Below are 17,411 nucleotides of genomic sequence, written 5' to 3'. Positions count from 1 at the left end.
TTCCCCACAAGGCTTCTAGAAGTCCTTGATGTAAAGAAGTATCACTGCAGAAGTGGGGAAATTCAGGGCCTCATTTGTGAAAAGCACAATGAAAACTAATCTCTTCACCTCTAGTACCTGCAAACAGAAAGGTGAAATAGGGGAGGACATTTCTTCCCAACTTCAAAAACCCAAACACGTCACAAATTCCACTAAATTACAATTCAGCAGGAGAAGGGGAGAAACAATTCCCACAAGCAATCCAGCAAAATGGATTCTATGGAATGCTAGGCATTACCATGCAATCAAGCAAAGAACAAAAGCTGTATGATTTCCTAACTTTACCTTCCATGAATACGCCTTCCCCCAAATTATTTAACTGAATAAATCTTACTTTAAAAATTATTGCCCTTATGTACAGCATATGATGAAAGAGACAATTAAAGGAGGATTTTGGTGCACATAATGGAGTCCCATTTCTGCCTGGGGCCATCAGAGGGCAATGCTGAAATGCTAATAAAAGTAAAATTACAAGCAATATCATGGTCTCATTTTAAAATACAGTTAGAAATGAGAAAGGAAAATAAAGGAATGCTCCCTGTATTTTTAAAAATAAACTGGATTAATATGTCCCCCTTTTTCTTATATAAGTATCTTTATTAAGTTCTACATTTTAAAAAACATTTAATGCTTCCAAACACTAATAAAGTAAGAAGACATGTAAAAAAGTACAGTGCATATGCCATAATTCAAAGGTGACAAAACTTTTGTTAACCTTCCAACATTGCCACGTTGGTGCCCAAGGGAAGGCTGAAGGAGTCATCACAGAGTGACACCTGGCTTCAGCTGGATCTTGAATACTCTCCCTTCTTGATATCACTCAGGTTTCATTTGATAAATAGGTTATAGGCCCTCGGTAATCCAGTACATGTCATCTGGACTTGTTATTTCATTGTTGGCCATCAATAACTACAAAGAGCTCCAGAGTATACTTAATCTGAAACATTTCCAGATATTTTCAGGATGCCTTTACCAGGCATAGATTTAAATCTCCAGATTCGTACATCATTAAATATAAAACGGTGAAAATAATGAGAAAAAGAAACCCATGTAGTTTTGAAGGGGCAGGGATTTTTATGTGACTGTTAGAAATAAAAAATAGGCATTTGTCTTGATAAAATTCTGCCTTTTCTCAATTAAGCTAGGAAAAAAAAACCTTCTATTTTGCATAAAGGCCTCAAATAGACCGAGGGCCTCCCTTAAAATATGTTGCTCCAGAGACTAGGGAGATAATTTCATGTCATTTTCATGCTGACCCAGACACAGGATGGGATTGGGTTTTCCATACTAGCAAAATAGGCCGCCAGAGCACTCTTTGAGGATGGGTGATAGGCGGCAGTACAGCAGCAGTTTTGCATGCAGTAAAATCAGTTTTAATCTGTTCCAAGCCAATCCCATCCCATGCCTGGCTCAGCATGAAAATTACATGTGATAAACTCTTAGGACGCAAAATAATGGATGCAAGCTACAGGAAAAGAGATTCCACATCAGCATTAGGAGGAACTTCCTGACAGTAACAGCTGTTTGACAGTGGAATATGCTGCCTCAGAGAGTGGAGGAGTCTCTTTCTTTGGAGATTTTTAAACAGATACTGGATGGAGTGCTTTGATTGTGTATATTTGCATGGCAGGAGTTGGACTGGATGGCTCTTGTTGTCTTTTCAAACTCTACGATTCCATGTCCCCAGGTGTGAAATATTGCTGCTGGGGCAATTGCAATAGTGACAGTCACATGGTGTCAGTGTCTCCTCTTCTCCTTCTGTCTCATCCCACTCACAATTTCCAAGTAGGGAGGCAAGGTTAAGGGGAAATCAGGAGGAGAATGCAGTGGCTGAAAGCACCCTGTCACGTGTTTGACTTGCGATAATGGCTGCTATAAAATCACTGTTTTCATTTTTATTAACTGATGCTATTGTAGCAAAAATGCAACTTGTGTGAAAATGACCTCAGTTCAACATTCTCAAGTCCAAGAAAACTTTAGGTGGTAGACCTTACTATTTGATGTTTTTACCCCCAACAAAGGTAAAACAGTTTCCCCTACAACTGGTACTGGATTGGCATGTTTTACCTCAACATCAACTAAAGTTTCCCTGATGCAAAAGCATGAAGGCTTCTTGAAAAATTCAGTGTCCTCTGCCTAACAAAGGGGCCTGTGGCCTCACAAAGGATGGAGATATACTGGATTGCAAAGGAAGTATCTTTTTGTGTGTTCCAAATGGATATTCAATTTCCTGGACTTTGAAAATCTCCTAGTAGCCACATGGCCAGAAGGAGGAGGTCCCAGCCTCCAAGAGACACTCCTCCATACTATCTGAACTTAGAACAAAGACAACAAAATGCAGGCCTGTGACTAATATCTTCCATTTCCCCCCTCCCCCTGTATGGTTCTAACATCTTGTCTGATGAAGAAGCCAATGGAGCTTTGAAAGCTTGTAATATATCTATTGTACATTTTGATTGGTGGAATTTTTTTATGTGTAGACTAGCCGTTAGAGGCATTGAAACATATGCTATGTCCGCAGTATACAAGGGTATGTGAACTTATGTTATGCCTTTTGACTACATTGGCCTCCTCTCACTCCAAACAGGAAAGGTCTGTTAAAAATAAATGAAAATAGGAAAATGAATTTTTCAAGTAGTTTGACATTTCTTAGATCTGCTCTAAAAAAAAGCAGGAGGAAAAAAGCAGAGAAGCAAAGTCTTAAAATTCTGGCAAGTCTGTAAATAGACCTGCTGGAGCACAGCCAATATCTGTCTTGAGATGGTGATTACAAAGTGCTTTAATTAGTAACGGGGGAGTGTGTAATGGAGAGGGTACATTGTGAAAAGCGAATTGAAGGTATATAGCAGATGCACAGGTTAATAGTGGCAACTTGCTTGCCTTCAGGCATATCTGCACCAACTCTGTTTTTTTCTTACAAGATTTATTTAAAGCAACTTTATGTAAAGTTGTATGTAAAAAAACAAAACTATATACTTTTATTATTATATGCTTTATATAATATTAAAAGCTATAAATGCTTTACATATTAACACAATTTAATGCAACCAATGGCCATGAATAAAATGTGTTCTACTAAACATTAGGAATAATATTCTGATGGCTTGTTTTATAAGCCTTCCAAAGTGGTAGATTTCCCCTCATTTTAAAGCAGAGACTTGATGGCTAGTTATCCAGGATTCTGTAGTAGCAGATTTCCTGCACTGAGGATTAGACTAGATGAACTCTGCAGGATTTTCCTACTTTTACCTATAAATTGGCTATCTGCAATCTGCCACTGAAAACAGTGCAGAGAGCTATCATAGTCTGTGTACCTTATACAATTTCCTAAAATTTGATCAGCCATCTACTTCCTTTTTCTTTATGTTAAAATTTCCAGATTTTATTTAGTGTATTATGGCCATCCACAGAGAGTGCAGTAGATACCTTGTCTTGTAAGTAAAGTATGAGGGTGAAATAGCCACCTTGTCTTCTAGGTAATGTACGTAGAGTGATACAGGAGTGACAAATGTGTAATGCAACATATTGTGGGGTATTCATTAAAAAAACAACAAAAAACCATAGTAGCAATCTTCAAGCCTTTAGGTATGTGCCTAAAGCAGCTCTTTAGATCTGGATCTACATAAAAAACTGCAGTACTTTAGGTAAGAGAAACTTAGCTAATGCATTGCAGGGCAAATAAAAACTGCACCATTTATGCCTTGCTATTTAAAATAAGTTTTTAAACCTCATTTTAACCCGGGGTTTGCTTTAAATCCTGTTATGAAGTGCTCAAATTCCCAACATTCCTCAAAATTTATGGCCCCTTCAGGGGTTTAGTGTTTTCACATTAGAGTGCTCAATATTAAGATACATGAATATGAAAATATAACTGCCTTTGAAGGATATTTGAACATCCACCAAATGTGCACGCTTCAGTGATATGCTGGGCTAATGTGGCATGTTATCAAGTGATTTCCTAGACTGAGCTGGGAAGACACAATCCATTTATATTGCTTTATTTATACCTTATTTAATATTTTTAAATCCCCCAAAACAACCCAAAAGTTATTCCCTGGTAACCAAATGCATAGTAATCTTGAACAGGGGAAAAATGCAAACAAACCATTAAAAATGCATTTATTTTAAAAGTCCAGATCTAAGTATCTCAGCACAAATGCACATATATACATCTTAAAGTGTGGGGGGGGGAAGGGGGAGGACAGTTATTTAAAAAGTATACACTGCATTCAAATAGAACCTATTAAGACAGGACCTTAAGGTCAAGCTGAACATTACTCCAAAGACATCTGGAGCAAGCCATGTCTTACTTTCCTGTGTTAAAAAAGCAGCATGGGGAACCTAATCCAGACACCAATTCTACTGTGTTTTGGTTGGCAAAGATCTAACTTCCCCCAACTCCACAGTAATTCTGATTGAAAACTGGCTCCTGTGCCTGTAATTTGAATGGTCAAAAAAGTATCCATTAATAGGAAGTGATTTTTTATTTTGGCATTGCAAAAATACTATGGGCCAAATTATGAAGGAAAAAAATTAGTTGCTGGGTACATCCTTAAAATACTAGGTAGTCTGAATGATGCCCAAGTACTGCATCATTCTAAAGGCTGATTCACACCAAGCTGTAGCCGTGTGTACTACATGTCTTTGTTGTAGTAGATATTTAAAGTGTACAAGTAAAGGTAAATCCTTGAACAAGAGCTGGTGTGAATAATCTAATGAGATTGATGTGCAAAGTGTGAATCAGTTATCATTACACCCAGCAAACAATAAATTGGTACTAAACGGCACTTTACAAAGAGTAAAAAGGTAAACAAGGTTTTTCTTCATGGAAAAGTTTGTATCTCACACATACGGCATGAGAATGATTTCCTGATGAGTTGCAGCTCTGACATTTGGTATCTGCATAGGCCAAGGCACTTCAAATGACCAGGAAGAGATAAACATAAGGCATTTATGGTTGTATCCACACTGGTGCCACAACAAACTACAATTCCCAGAATTCCATAGGATTGAGACATGGCAGTTAAAGTGGGGTTAAACTGGATTATTTCTGCAGTGCAGATGCAACCCATATTCCTTTCCCTTAAAATCAGGGAATCAAGGAAGCTCCAACTGGTTCAGGCACCCCAAAATCTTACATTTTGGCACACACAGAACCTGAAATAATCCCAATGTAACATCTACATTGTTAGATGTGTGGCAGTGAGGACAGGAGCAGGAGAGAGATCAGCATCTCTCTTTGTCAAAACAAGACATTCAAGAGTGTACTCCTAAATCCTTAAACTACTCCTCAAAATAAACTGGTTCGCTCACTGAAATTATTACAAAAATCAAAATGGGAGATTTTGAAATCTTAATTTGGAAAGTGATATTAGGTTCCTGTAATCACCCAATGAGTCTTAAAACAAGAGATTTTTACAACCTTATGGTCAAACCAGGGCATACAGTTTATCAGATAACAGAATAAATCTTTATGCAAGTGACAGGCCTAAATCCAATTGTTAATCCCAACTAGAGTCAACACTTCGGTTAACTCCATTGCTCCAACAGATATATATTAGTTGAGACTAATATTTGGATTTAATCTATACTGTTCTGTATGAGTTCCTTTTCAACTTTGGAGATATTTAAACAGGGAGAGATTTCCAGTAGCCACCAGCAACACCATACAATGATTGCATAATGCAAGCTTCCATTTACTCACATATTATATACATACTTACAGACATAAATAGACAGTTTTAAAAATACAGCAAGAGATGTTTTCAAATATAGGAGTATATCTAGGTGCATGTGTATATATTATAGTCTGACACATGCACATAATACTCCTGAAATACCTTAAAAGTATAACGTGTTCCAGAAACCGGCAACATGAATCTAAACTGAAATTTCGGAACTGTTCCCATTAATTCAGCATACAACATTTGTATCTAGCATGGCTAAGGGCACCTGCACCTTCCTCCTGTTTGTATGCCCTTGAACCAAATTGAGAAATTGTTTAATGGAGGCTTGCACATCTCTAATTCATTTCAATAGGCCTTTCTATTGGGGAAGCTCCTGCGAGAGCTGCACTGGTTGTGTGGGAAGAGTCCAAGTGACTCCAGACTTCTTAGCTCCTCTCCAAGCCCAAACCGATATCCAGAAGAACTTCATAAATAAAAGTTTATAGTTCCCTGACACAAATTGAGTTAATCAGAGAGTCACTTTGCTCAGCTGGAACTTCATGTTCAGTACTGTGATAGTCCAAACTTGTGACCGTGCTTCTTGGTGGAATACTGTCCACAGTCCCTGGGCTCCTTGCTGTTGCATCGTCTGTGCTTGCCACACTGCCAGTTCGAGATCGATAAGGAGGTAGGTCTATGTGACTTTGGGATTCTGTTTCTGAGGAATAAGGAGGCGGCGGAAGATCAAACCATGGGGGTCTGCTGTAGGGTATAAATAAAATATCATGTCACTGGCTATATGGAAAAGGAAGTGGACCATCTGAATTTTTTTCTAGCAAGTTATGAAATCATTGTGCTGAAGTAGAGATTCATGCAAAATGGATATGATCTGACTGGTGAAGTTTCTGTGGAAGTACCTTTACTGCGTTGTATAGTGGCAAATGTTATTTTGTCCAGAACTCCAGAAAACTTGGCTTTGACTGTTTGGCTCACACCTGTCTCAACAAACTTAACTTCTCTTAGCCAGGAGTGATTTTACAAACCTTTGATTTAAAGAAAAATCTGGCAAATTAATGTTTAAATGAACGAATTTCACAGACCACTTAAAGAAATACTTTTCAAAAAGTGGATCCCCTGCCTGAAGTAAGTGAGAGGGATCTGAATTGTTTTTAAGTACTATTTATGAAATGCTCTGTAAGTGTGTGGATGTGGATGAAGCTGAGACTATTATAAGGAGGAAGAAAAAAATGACTCTTATTTAATGGTACATTTGTAACTATCTTAATACAAATAATGAAAGCTGAGATCATGTACTGAGAGATGTGGTTATGTTTCCCACTCCTGTTTTAAGCCAGGCAGCCTAACAACAGGGGAATTTCTGAGGCAATGAAGGGTAGGGGTAGTGAGCAATGACATGTCCAACCATCTATACAGGCCATGCTACAACTGGTAGTGGTAGGGACCCTGTGGAGACTTGTTGCTACTGCATGATGCAACACACCACACTACCAGGCAAAGGTTGAGTGCAGCATTGCTCTCTGCCCCACTCACCAGTATCTCAGAAGGTATCAGTGACGAAGTGAACTAACTAGCTTCTGGTTTCTAAAAAGCTAAACTGTAGCTTCCATGACAGTTTGTTGTTATTGTGTGCCTCCAAGTCATTTCCAATTTACGATGACCCCAAGGTGAACCTAGCATGGGATTTTCTTGGCAATATTTGTTCAGAGAGAGGTTTACCATTCCCTTCCCCTGAGGTTGAAAGCATGACTTGCCCAAGGTCGCCCAGTGGGTTTTTCAAGACTGAGCAGGCAATTGAAACCTGGTCCCACAACAAACTATACTTTTATTGGATCAGTCTGATGATGAAAGCAGACATGCCATCAGTTTCTCAGAACTGCATCTGAAAAGTCTGAAGCTAAGCCAAAATTTCTGGATAAATACACAAAGCCCCTAATTAGTCATTAGCTATCACAATTAAGTATGGAGGGAAAAAGTCCTACAGGCTACATCTTTTTCAAAAGGAGTTTTCATTTTATTGTTGCTATCCAGATGTCTTCTCTCAAGGTAACAATTTCACTGTAGGAACATTGCACTTTTCCAAGGGCACAAAACTCAATACTTTGTCATAGGGAAATAAAATGTCTCCTCCCACAATTGGGGATTGTGACTGTGAGTGCTCTGCAGAAGAAGACTGCAGGGATCTCATGGGCACTTAGTGATGCCATTAATGGTGAATGACAACTCCTTGCCCCCTTTGCTTGTATGCCATCTTTTAAAAGATTAATATTATCTTAAATTATTTATTCCTTAGAAGTTGAACATTCCCATGCAGCATCAGCTGTGTACCCTTTTAAAGAAAAGTGGTGAAAAACAAAGAACAAAACCCTTACATTATCAAGCAGCAAGACTCCACCATTTTTTAAAATTTTAAAAGATTATGTTTAGTTCTTTAAAACTCTGTACCTCACATTACAGAAGGAGTGCACACACCTCTCATTTTTTAAAAAGAGCAGCAAACACACTAATTGTGGGTTCCTAATTAAATAACACATTACTAGAGTTGGATCAAGGCTATTTGGAATGCAGTGCTTAGGAACATATTGATCTAGGCCAGGGATTGGAATTATGTGGCTGTCCAGATGCTGGATTGCAAATTCCAGTAGCCCCAACCAGCACAGCTGATGTGAGGAAAGGTAAGAGTTGCAACTCAACATTTGGAAGACTGAACAATTCTTATCTAGGTAGAGAACAAACTTTAATGGGCTGGACCAGTTAGTGTGTCTGTGTATATACATGTACACACACACTGCACATTTAATAGAGAAAAGGCTGTTCGTCAAGTCAGATTTCATATTGTCACAAGAGAAATGACAAAGAAAATGGAAATCTGTAGGTAGATTTAATGGCAACACAGAAGGCCTGCCATATCCACAGATTCCTTATTCATGGATTCAACCATCCACAGCTTGAAGATATTGAATAAAATATATAAAATCCAAAAAGCAAACCTTTTTATTGAAAGGACACCATTTTATTATGCCACTGTATTTATAAGGACTTGAGCGTCCACAGATTTTGGTACCCATGAGCCCTGGTGGTGCAGCAGTTAAATGCCTGTACTGCAACCACTCACTCACAAACCATAAGGTTGCGAGATCAATACTAGCCAAGGGCTCAGGGTCTACTCAGATTTGTATCCTTCTGAGGTCATTAAAATGAGTACCGAGCTTGTTGAGAGCAATTAGCTTACAGCTGTAAACTGCTTAGAGACTGCTTAGGTGGTATGAAGTGGTATATAAATGAAGCTGCCACTGCTATCCATGAGTCCTAGAACCAAATCTCAGACGATACCAAGGGCTGTAGATTATTTGAATAAAATCTAACAAGATGATTAACTAATTATATGGTCTACTCATAATAAAAATTTACAGTTACATGTAAAGCTACTACATACAAAAATCAGGATAGATGGGTTAAGAATGTCAAGTACAAGAAAGCTACAGTAATGTCATATAGAAACAGAACTCTTCACAGAAACAAAGTTGCAATAGTTTAGAGTTCCAGTCATTTTATAACTACTTAGTCCTGAACTGTATGCTTGCTGAACATACCTTTGGTCTAGTACAGCTTCTGAATAAGAGGGTGGGGAGTCTATATCTGGTGGCGGCCTATGGTAGGTCTGGTTGGACATGTACTGGACCCCATTGTTGACATTGTAGGTGACGCTGCACTGGTGTGGATGATCCAGGACGACTAGCCGGGACAGGAGGACAGGGTGCTGCAGTCGATGCACAGGAAGTGTCATGAGATTGTTGCGTTTTCGCTGATGGTGCAAAACCAGAGCAAGAAGAGCCACTACCAGTACAAAAATGGCTGAGCTTCCAATGATTGCATAGGTAATGCTGGGATAGAAGATCAGCTGAGGCTCTGTGGTCACATAATTCTGGTTGCTGTCAGCTTCTGGAAATCAGATGAAAGGAGAAAGGTAAGATTAGTCTTTGTGGAAGAAATGTTGCATTTTCTTCCACAGATGTATAATGTTAATATGCTGCTGGCTGGCTTCCCACTGAGTTTTCCTCTTTTTAGGAAGTGTGGAAAATGAGCTTATCAAGAACATATGCATACAAAATAGAGACCAGCTGACTTAAATGGCACATTTCCTCTAGCTTGCCTCAGATGTTTCTGCTTTGAACAGAAGTGCTCAAAGACTGTAGAGCGAAGGAAGATGCAACAGGAAAGACACAAAGATTTATTCAGCCCTGTATCAGCATTTACAGATTTATTTATTCATTCATTCTATTTATTTATATCCCGCCTTCCTTCCAGTATAGGAACTCAAGAAGCTGACAGATTAGCTTTTAGCAAATAGTTGAATGGGCAAAGTCACATCGTTTCCATGTGGTAAGCCTTACGGCAGAATTCAAATCAACCAAATCTTAGCAACAGAGGTTCAAATTTTTTCTACCAGCCCATTTACTTATCACTTATCACCTCTACCTATCTTTTCTATGCATTTGCAATGCAGTTGCCTGCAGGTGGTGAAACAAACGACTATGCCATTCTGTGTTAGTTACTGGCTTTGACCATGTAGTGTCATCTTCCTTCCACGCTGAAAACAAACTGAATGAAAAAGGTAGCTGTTTTGTTTTGTTGTTTTTAGCTAAGAAAATAAAATAAAAGGAAGAGGAAATAATTACAAAGGCTTCATTTTCTTTATGTATTTACTTACTTACTGGAACAATATTATATCAATATCGTATTTTGCATGCATCTACTTGCTGTTTTTGTTGCAAACGTTTGTTGCTGGTAAGCAACAGGCTGCACATATAGATCAATAAGATGTAATTTGATTAAAAAAAAAAAGAAAGAAATTCCAGCAACTTCTGTGGTTTTGAAAAGACTGAAAATGGTTTTCTGGGATTCCACAAACTGTGTGTATCCCCAGTATCTTAAAGTTAAAATCTAGTCTCCCCTGTTGTAACATTTCAGAACTGCAACTCCCTATATGGTGAAACTCAACATGCATATTCCATGATAATTATAACAAACAAACAACAACCAGCAACCCCAGTCAGAATATTTTAAACATTTCCATTGAAATAATGCTTGCCTTGCTACACAAGGAAGAAAGGAAATAATATGATTAGATAATATAAGTCATACTTTACTCTATTGTGTTTGAAAAAATGCTAAATAAGAGCCACTAATGTCTTATGGCGTTATTACTGGAAATGTCTTTCCCGCTACACGCCACATTGAAGCCTTCCTAAACAAGTCTGCATTACCTGATCTTGACATTTCCCTCTCTGATGGAAAGTAATTGTAAGTAAAGGAAAGTCAGTGTGAGACAACCACTCATCTCAGCAGAACTCGGCTGTTGCTATTGCTGCCTCTGGGCTTATTGCTTATAGTCCCACCACAACATAATTAAGAAAGGCAAAAAAGAGAGAAAGAAAGGCAAAGAAATGGAACAAAGATTTAGAATGCTGTAGCTATAAGTTAACAGCACATGCTTTGCATGCAGAAAATCCTAGGTTCAGTCTGGCAATGTCAGGCTCAGCTAAGAAGGAAGCCCTGAAACCCTTGCATGGCACAGCCACACTTGACAGTCCTGGGCTAAATAGACCAAGGGAAGCCTCCTATGTTCCACTATGAAAACTTAAAGACTGAGTGTATGGCAGGAGAGGCAACCTGGTGCCTTTGGCAACTGCCAATGCTGCCTGAAGCCTATGGGAGCCGTAGTTCAAAAGGTGATCTTGCTTATGCCTCATATACAGAAAGGCTTTCATGAATGCTGCCATCTTTAGGATCTTGCCTTAACCACTCAGTTTTGCCTCAACCACTTACTTGGCAGTATTTTAGAATGTGGCCACAACATCTAGAAACAAGTCTACTGTAATTAGCAGAGCTTAGCACCATGCATAATTCTGTTCAGCTACTGAATCTAAAGACTATTGGGGGAGAGACACTTTTTTTTTCTATTTTGCAACAAGGAAATTTCATGCCCTTGTTCACTCCTTCAGCAAACTAGTTTCTCTGTCAGGATTCTGGCACATCCTGTCATAAAAAGTGATTGGCTGTTATTTTGGTTACTGAAATCCTTTGCCCTTTAATATCAGAAATGCATATACAGTATTTTAAAAGTAACATTTTAAAGATACTATGAACTGGGTGTAACATATAATAGCAGCTTGGCAGTTTAGCTGGTGAGAGTTGTAGTGTTTGTTCTGGGGAAAAATAAATTGCCTAATAATAATAATAAAATTTTTATTTATATGCCGCCCTTCCTCCGATCAGGGCGGCTCACAACATAATTAAAATACAAACAATTCCAATAAAAACATATTTAAAAACAAACCAACAGTAAAGCCCCAAAGCCCAACCTCTTGGCCACGAAAGAGAGGAGGGAGGCCCACAGGATATTTACTCGGGGAATGCCTGTTGGAATAGGAAGGTTTTGAGGTCCTTCCTAAATTGGGCCAGGGTGGTGGACGAGCGGAGCTCTGTGGGCAGCGCATTCCAAAGGGCTGGGGCAGCTATGGAGAACGACCTCCGAGTGGTGGAGGCCAACCTAGCCCCAGGCACCTTCAGTAGCTGCTGCCCAGACGTTCTGCGAGTGCGAGGCGGAATGTACGGGGAGAGGCGGTCCTTCAGGTATCCTGGGCCCAAGCCATTTAGGGCTTTATAGGTAATTACCAACACCTTATATTGAGCTCGGAAGCGAATGGGCAGCCAATGAAGATCTTTTAAAACTGGTGTTATATGGCTGGTCCTGGACGCACCAGTGACCAGCCGGGCTGCCATGTTTTGCACCATTTGCAGCTTCCGAGTTTGGTATAAGGGTTGCCCCATGTAGAGTGCATTGCAGAAATGCAGTCTCGAAGTTACCAGAGCATGTACGACAGTTTCTAGGTCCCTCTGGGCCAGGTATGGGCGCAGCTGGCGAATCAGCCGAAGCTGATAACAAGTGCTCTTGACCGTCGCATTCACCTGAGCAGTCAGGTGAAGCGACGAGTCAAGAAGCACCCCCAGACTGCGCACGGAGTCCTTCACAGGGAGCGTGACCCCGTTCAGGACAGGTGGAACCACCGCCATTCCTGGACCAGGGGAACCTATCACTAGTACCTCCGTTTTCTCTGGATTCAATTTGAGTCGGTTTTCCCTCATCCAGCCCATTACTGACTCCAGACAGGCCACGAGAGGAGAGACGCCATCCCCAGTCACTGCATCAGTCGGAGACATAGAGAAAATAATTTGGGTCCCCAGTTTTAAGGGGCCATTCTGTCTCCCATGCTATTTAACATTTACATGAAACCGCTGGGAGAGATCATCCGGAGACATGGGGCGCGGGGTTATCAGTACGCTGATGACACCCAAATTATTTTCTCTATGTCTCCGACTGATGCAGTGCCTGGCTAGAGAATGCACAGATCTTGGTACTGAACTCCATCAAGGTCAGTCTCGTGAGAAACCTGAAAGGGCTTAAAGTGAAAGTATATAAGAGGGGCAGGTAAACATGAAGGTATGCAAGTATGTTTTGGCTTATGAACAAATCCAGGCAACACACACAAATTAACAGGGCAGAGTGTTGCTTATTTTATGCTTGCTTTTGGGATTATGGTAGTACAGATGCCATATACAGTAGTTAACTTCTCTAGTTACTGAAATAAAGTTTTGCTACTGGAATCAGAAAAGGAAGATCTCTCTCTCTCTTTCTCTCTCTCTCTCTCTCTCTCTCTCACACACACACACACACACAGGAATAGAAATTGAGAATATTGTGGTTACTATGTTCTATGTACAACAGCTGCATCACACTCTCACTATGATATACCTACCTACTCCCCCAACCCACCCCCCACAATGCCTAAGACCAGAATGAGGGACAAATGTGATGCCCCTCAATAGTGAACATCATTAAACTTGACAGCCCTGATGACTAGAAAAGCATTATTTATACTATGTTTAAGCCACGGCTGATTGGCTGACTGAACATTGGATTTACGTGACGAAGACCAAGTGCCAAAATTTCCCTCAGCCATGATGCATGCTGGGTGACTTTAAGCCACTCATCAACTCACAGCCCAATGAATCTTGCTGAGCTTTTGTGAAAATATTGGGAGAGGAGTCCTGCAAGCTTTTCCAAGTTTTCTACTGGCACAGTGAAAGTAGCTAATACAATCAAAACTACAAAACAGTATGAAATTGCATGAAATATACAAAATTGGGCTAGGCAGCTACAGCTGTCAGAAAACTGAAGCTTGGAACTTACTATAGTGTTGAACAATGGATGCCAGCAGGAGAGGTGAACAATGGAAAATATTGCTGGGCCCCCTCCTCTCCCTGCATCCCACGATGTGGGAGTGAGTCATCCCCTATTTGCACAACAGGGAAGGCAGAGCTACACAAAGAAAATGTTTGCTGCCAGCAGATTGCTTTCACTAAATAGTGAAAACAGCTATGTTTCTGGACTAGGACTTCCAGAATGCCCTTTCCATTTTCCTCTGGATGTAATATACCATGGCAGGAGATGGAAGAAAGGTCTCTGGCAACACTTTCTTGGATACTCAGTTTACAGTTTTAGAGAAAAGTATGGCTTTTTAGTTCTGCTCCAATAATTTTCAGCAGATGTTTATTCAGTTCCAACTATCAAGTTAAGTTCTCTGGTAATATAGGTGTAACATTTCTGTGTATGATGCCAGGTATAACATGGTGAAAGATGCAGAATACTTTTTGTTCTCTTTTATGACAAGATTGTAGAAAAGCTGAATTAATTCAAATGTATGCTGCTCCCATTCTTCCCACTCTTTGCAGTATGTAAGTATTCTAATACTTAGATACTAAAAGACAGTTAATCAAAGTTACTACTGCCTATTAAACCTCATTATCTGAAAACATGCTGACTGTGCACATTGGAAACTCTGAGGATAAAAATATGTATAAGAGGTCTGTGAATAGTTAAAACTGAACGGAAGGTTGGTAATGGAAACATTACAGGGTGCACTTGTAAGATTGTTTTATTAACCATGAACAAATTACACCATCTTAAAATCATTGACAAGGTCTAGGACCAATTGTATTAAGCCTCTTAGACACTGAAATTGGAGCACCCATTACTTTGTCTCTCTTGAATCCCTCCACCAGCCCAGCTGCTTCACACTTCATCAGGATTAAAAGCTTTTGAAAGACATAATCAGAGCAGGCATCTGCAAATTTACTGAACACAAGAAACTGGCCATCTTCAACAAAAGGTTCTATTTTAACACCTCATTTATACCTTTCTCCCCCCAAGAAGTTCTTGAATCTGCTAACAACAATGAAATACACATTAAAAACAAACTCTTTCTGTAAATATAACACCCTCCCAAATGAAAAGATACAGCCAGTATCCAAACAGCCTCTTCCTTCAGCTGCTGAAAGTCAGTCTCAATAAAAAATGTAAGCTGGAATTCTGTATGACCTGTTACATTGTATAACTTTGTGTATACCTAGCTATGTAACAGAGGAACAAAGAAACCACATTACTGAATTGAGAAGATGCCCACCAGCACGAGCAACCGATGCACACTGGTATGCAATGCACATCACTGTACAATGTGTATCAGAGTGCAGTGTGCTTATTGTACACAGATACGCACTGGATACTGATGTGCATTCCTTACCGGTGAGCATCACACACATTGTAATGTAACAGCATCCCTCTACTGGATACGGATATTATGCAACTGTGCAATTTTAATTCCTGAAATTGTAAATCTTTCTTGTAGTGACATCTGTATTTCTCCCTAATGGGAGTTTATATTTTTGTATGTTCTCCCTTAGGGAGAAATAAAGATATGTCACTGTCTGGACACTTTACTTTCATCACATTACATTGACAAGGCATCATGCATTCATTACATTACATTACTGTGGGGCTTTCTACACTGCCCTTTGGGACGTCCTCTGGACGTCCCATTTTAAAAAAGGGGCGTCTCTTTTAGACGCCCCTGGGCCTAGTACGGACTCCGTCCGTACAAGATGGCGGCGCCCCTTCTACATGGGCGCCGCCATCTTTACGTACTGGACGCACAGTGTCCAGACGTGTCGCGCCGCTTGTGACGTAGCGAGCGCGCCCCTGGCGCCTCGCTACGTCGCAAACGCGACGCTAAAAGAAGCTCCATTTTGGAGCTTCTTTTTTCGGTCCGCGCGGGAGTCGGGCCGTCTGAAGGCTCCGGCTCCCCCGCGGACCTACTGGCGGCGGCGGCAGACCGCCGCAAAGTGGCGGTCTGTACCCCGCCTGTGTATTCTAGTATATGGCAAGTAAGATGTTAGACTTTCCTAAGGATTAAACATTTATCTCATCTCCATCTCTCTAGCATACTTCTCTATAGTTTACATATACAGGAACATTATCATCTAAAGCAATGCAACTCAGCCCTCTATCCACTGAGAAATACCATCTCATCTGGTATGGAATTATATATCTCTAAACAGGCATCTGTGAACACACAGGTTTTCATGGGCTGACATTCTTGAGTACTAGACTAAAAGATTAAATCAGATGACAGGCAAGTATACAGAAGGTGGGCTGGGGCTATCTCCTGATCAAGACCCAGCTCAGATCCAAATTAGGGAATTCAGTAATGTCAGTCTCTGTCCACAGAGTCCTGTATGTAAGTAAGTATGAATGTATGTATGTAATTGTGAACACACACACACAAAGACAGATATCTTGCATAAGTATAGATCAAGGAGAAGCAACAGTCTGGGATAACTTTTAGAGGGGGTTATAGCCCTCCTGCCAGCTTCCTGATGAATATGTTGCAGAGAAATCTTGCTTTTCTTCTAGAAGGCCCTTCACAGGTTATACAGACAACATTGGCAAGTCTTCTGAATGTATGTGATGGAAAGCACTGTGTCAAACACTGATTGCTCCAAACTGTGCCAGGGCTAGGGGACTGGTATTGCTCCCTGTTTTGCCACTGTCATCATTCAAAGGCACAAATCCTATTGTAGCACTGGCCAGAGTAGACACATTGAATCAACTGGATTAGCCTACATGTTGACACACCATTCAACAAATGATTCGATGTGTTTGCTCTAGTTAAACCTAATCAGTAGGATTCCCGCTAAGGTAGCACCTATATGTCCACTTCAAATATGCCTCTCATTCTCTGAAGATGCCAGCCACAGATACTGGTGAAACATCAGAAAGAAAGTCTGCTAGAACATGGCCACATAGCCCGAAAAACCCACAAAAAACTATGGATGCCGGCCATGAAAGCCTTTGACTTTACATTCTGATTCTGATTCCAAAAGTATATAGCGAGACACCTCTGAGAGCAATAAAGGAAAACACTGCCTGGTATATTATCATCTGCTAACTTAGTCCTTGCTATGAAAAATGTTTCTTACACGCTGACTGCACTTCTAGAAGAGCAATGCTAGTTGCTTTACAGTTCACTTCACAAACTGCTTAATACTGTAGGATGATGGCACATTGAAAGACCCAGAATTCTACTTTTCACTTTCTCTCTTTTTCATAATGCTGGATAATTACCTTGAACACCTCTTCTCTCCCATTTTCAGTGTGGAAGAGTGGAAAGGGGTGGAGAACAAGACAAATCATTAAAGTGAGAAAATGAGTTGAAAATGCATGAATATTAAATTGCAGGTAAAGTTAATCTTAAAAGCTATAAAAGGAAGGGTGTTAAAAACAGTGAG

The 17,411-nt window shown here is 40.1% G+C and overlaps 1 protein-coding gene across 3 annotated transcripts in view; it reads right to left on the bottom strand.

The window, feature by feature from the left end:
• Positions 1-3,974: 3,974 nt before the first annotated feature.
• Positions 3,975-17,411, bottom strand: part of LDLRAD3 (low density lipoprotein receptor class A domain containing 3) — a 223,381-nt gene continuing 209,944 nt past the window's right edge. The window contains exons 5-6 of one of the 3 annotated variants that reach the window (XM_042453883.1): positions 9,317-9,665; positions 3,975-6,464 (exon numbers count right to left, since the gene is read on the bottom strand). In XM_042453883.1, coding sequence (XP_042309817.1) covers positions 6,206-6,464; positions 9,317-9,665 — 608 coding nt within the window. In that variant the 3' untranslated portion in view covers positions 3,975-6,205. Of the gene's footprint in view, positions 6,468-9,316; positions 9,666-17,411 lie in introns of all 3 variants that reach the window. The other 2 variants (XM_042453875.1, XM_042453865.1) reach the window with 2 other exon arrangements.

This window comes from Sceloporus undulatus, chromosome 1 (assembly GCF_019175285.1).
Source record: "Sceloporus undulatus isolate JIND9_A2432 ecotype Alabama chromosome 1, SceUnd_v1.1, whole genome shotgun sequence".
In the NCBI taxonomy this organism is placed as follows: Eukaryota; Metazoa; Chordata; class Lepidosauria; order Squamata; family Phrynosomatidae; genus Sceloporus; species Sceloporus undulatus.
This window is presented reverse-complemented; position numbering and strand designations above follow the sequence as displayed.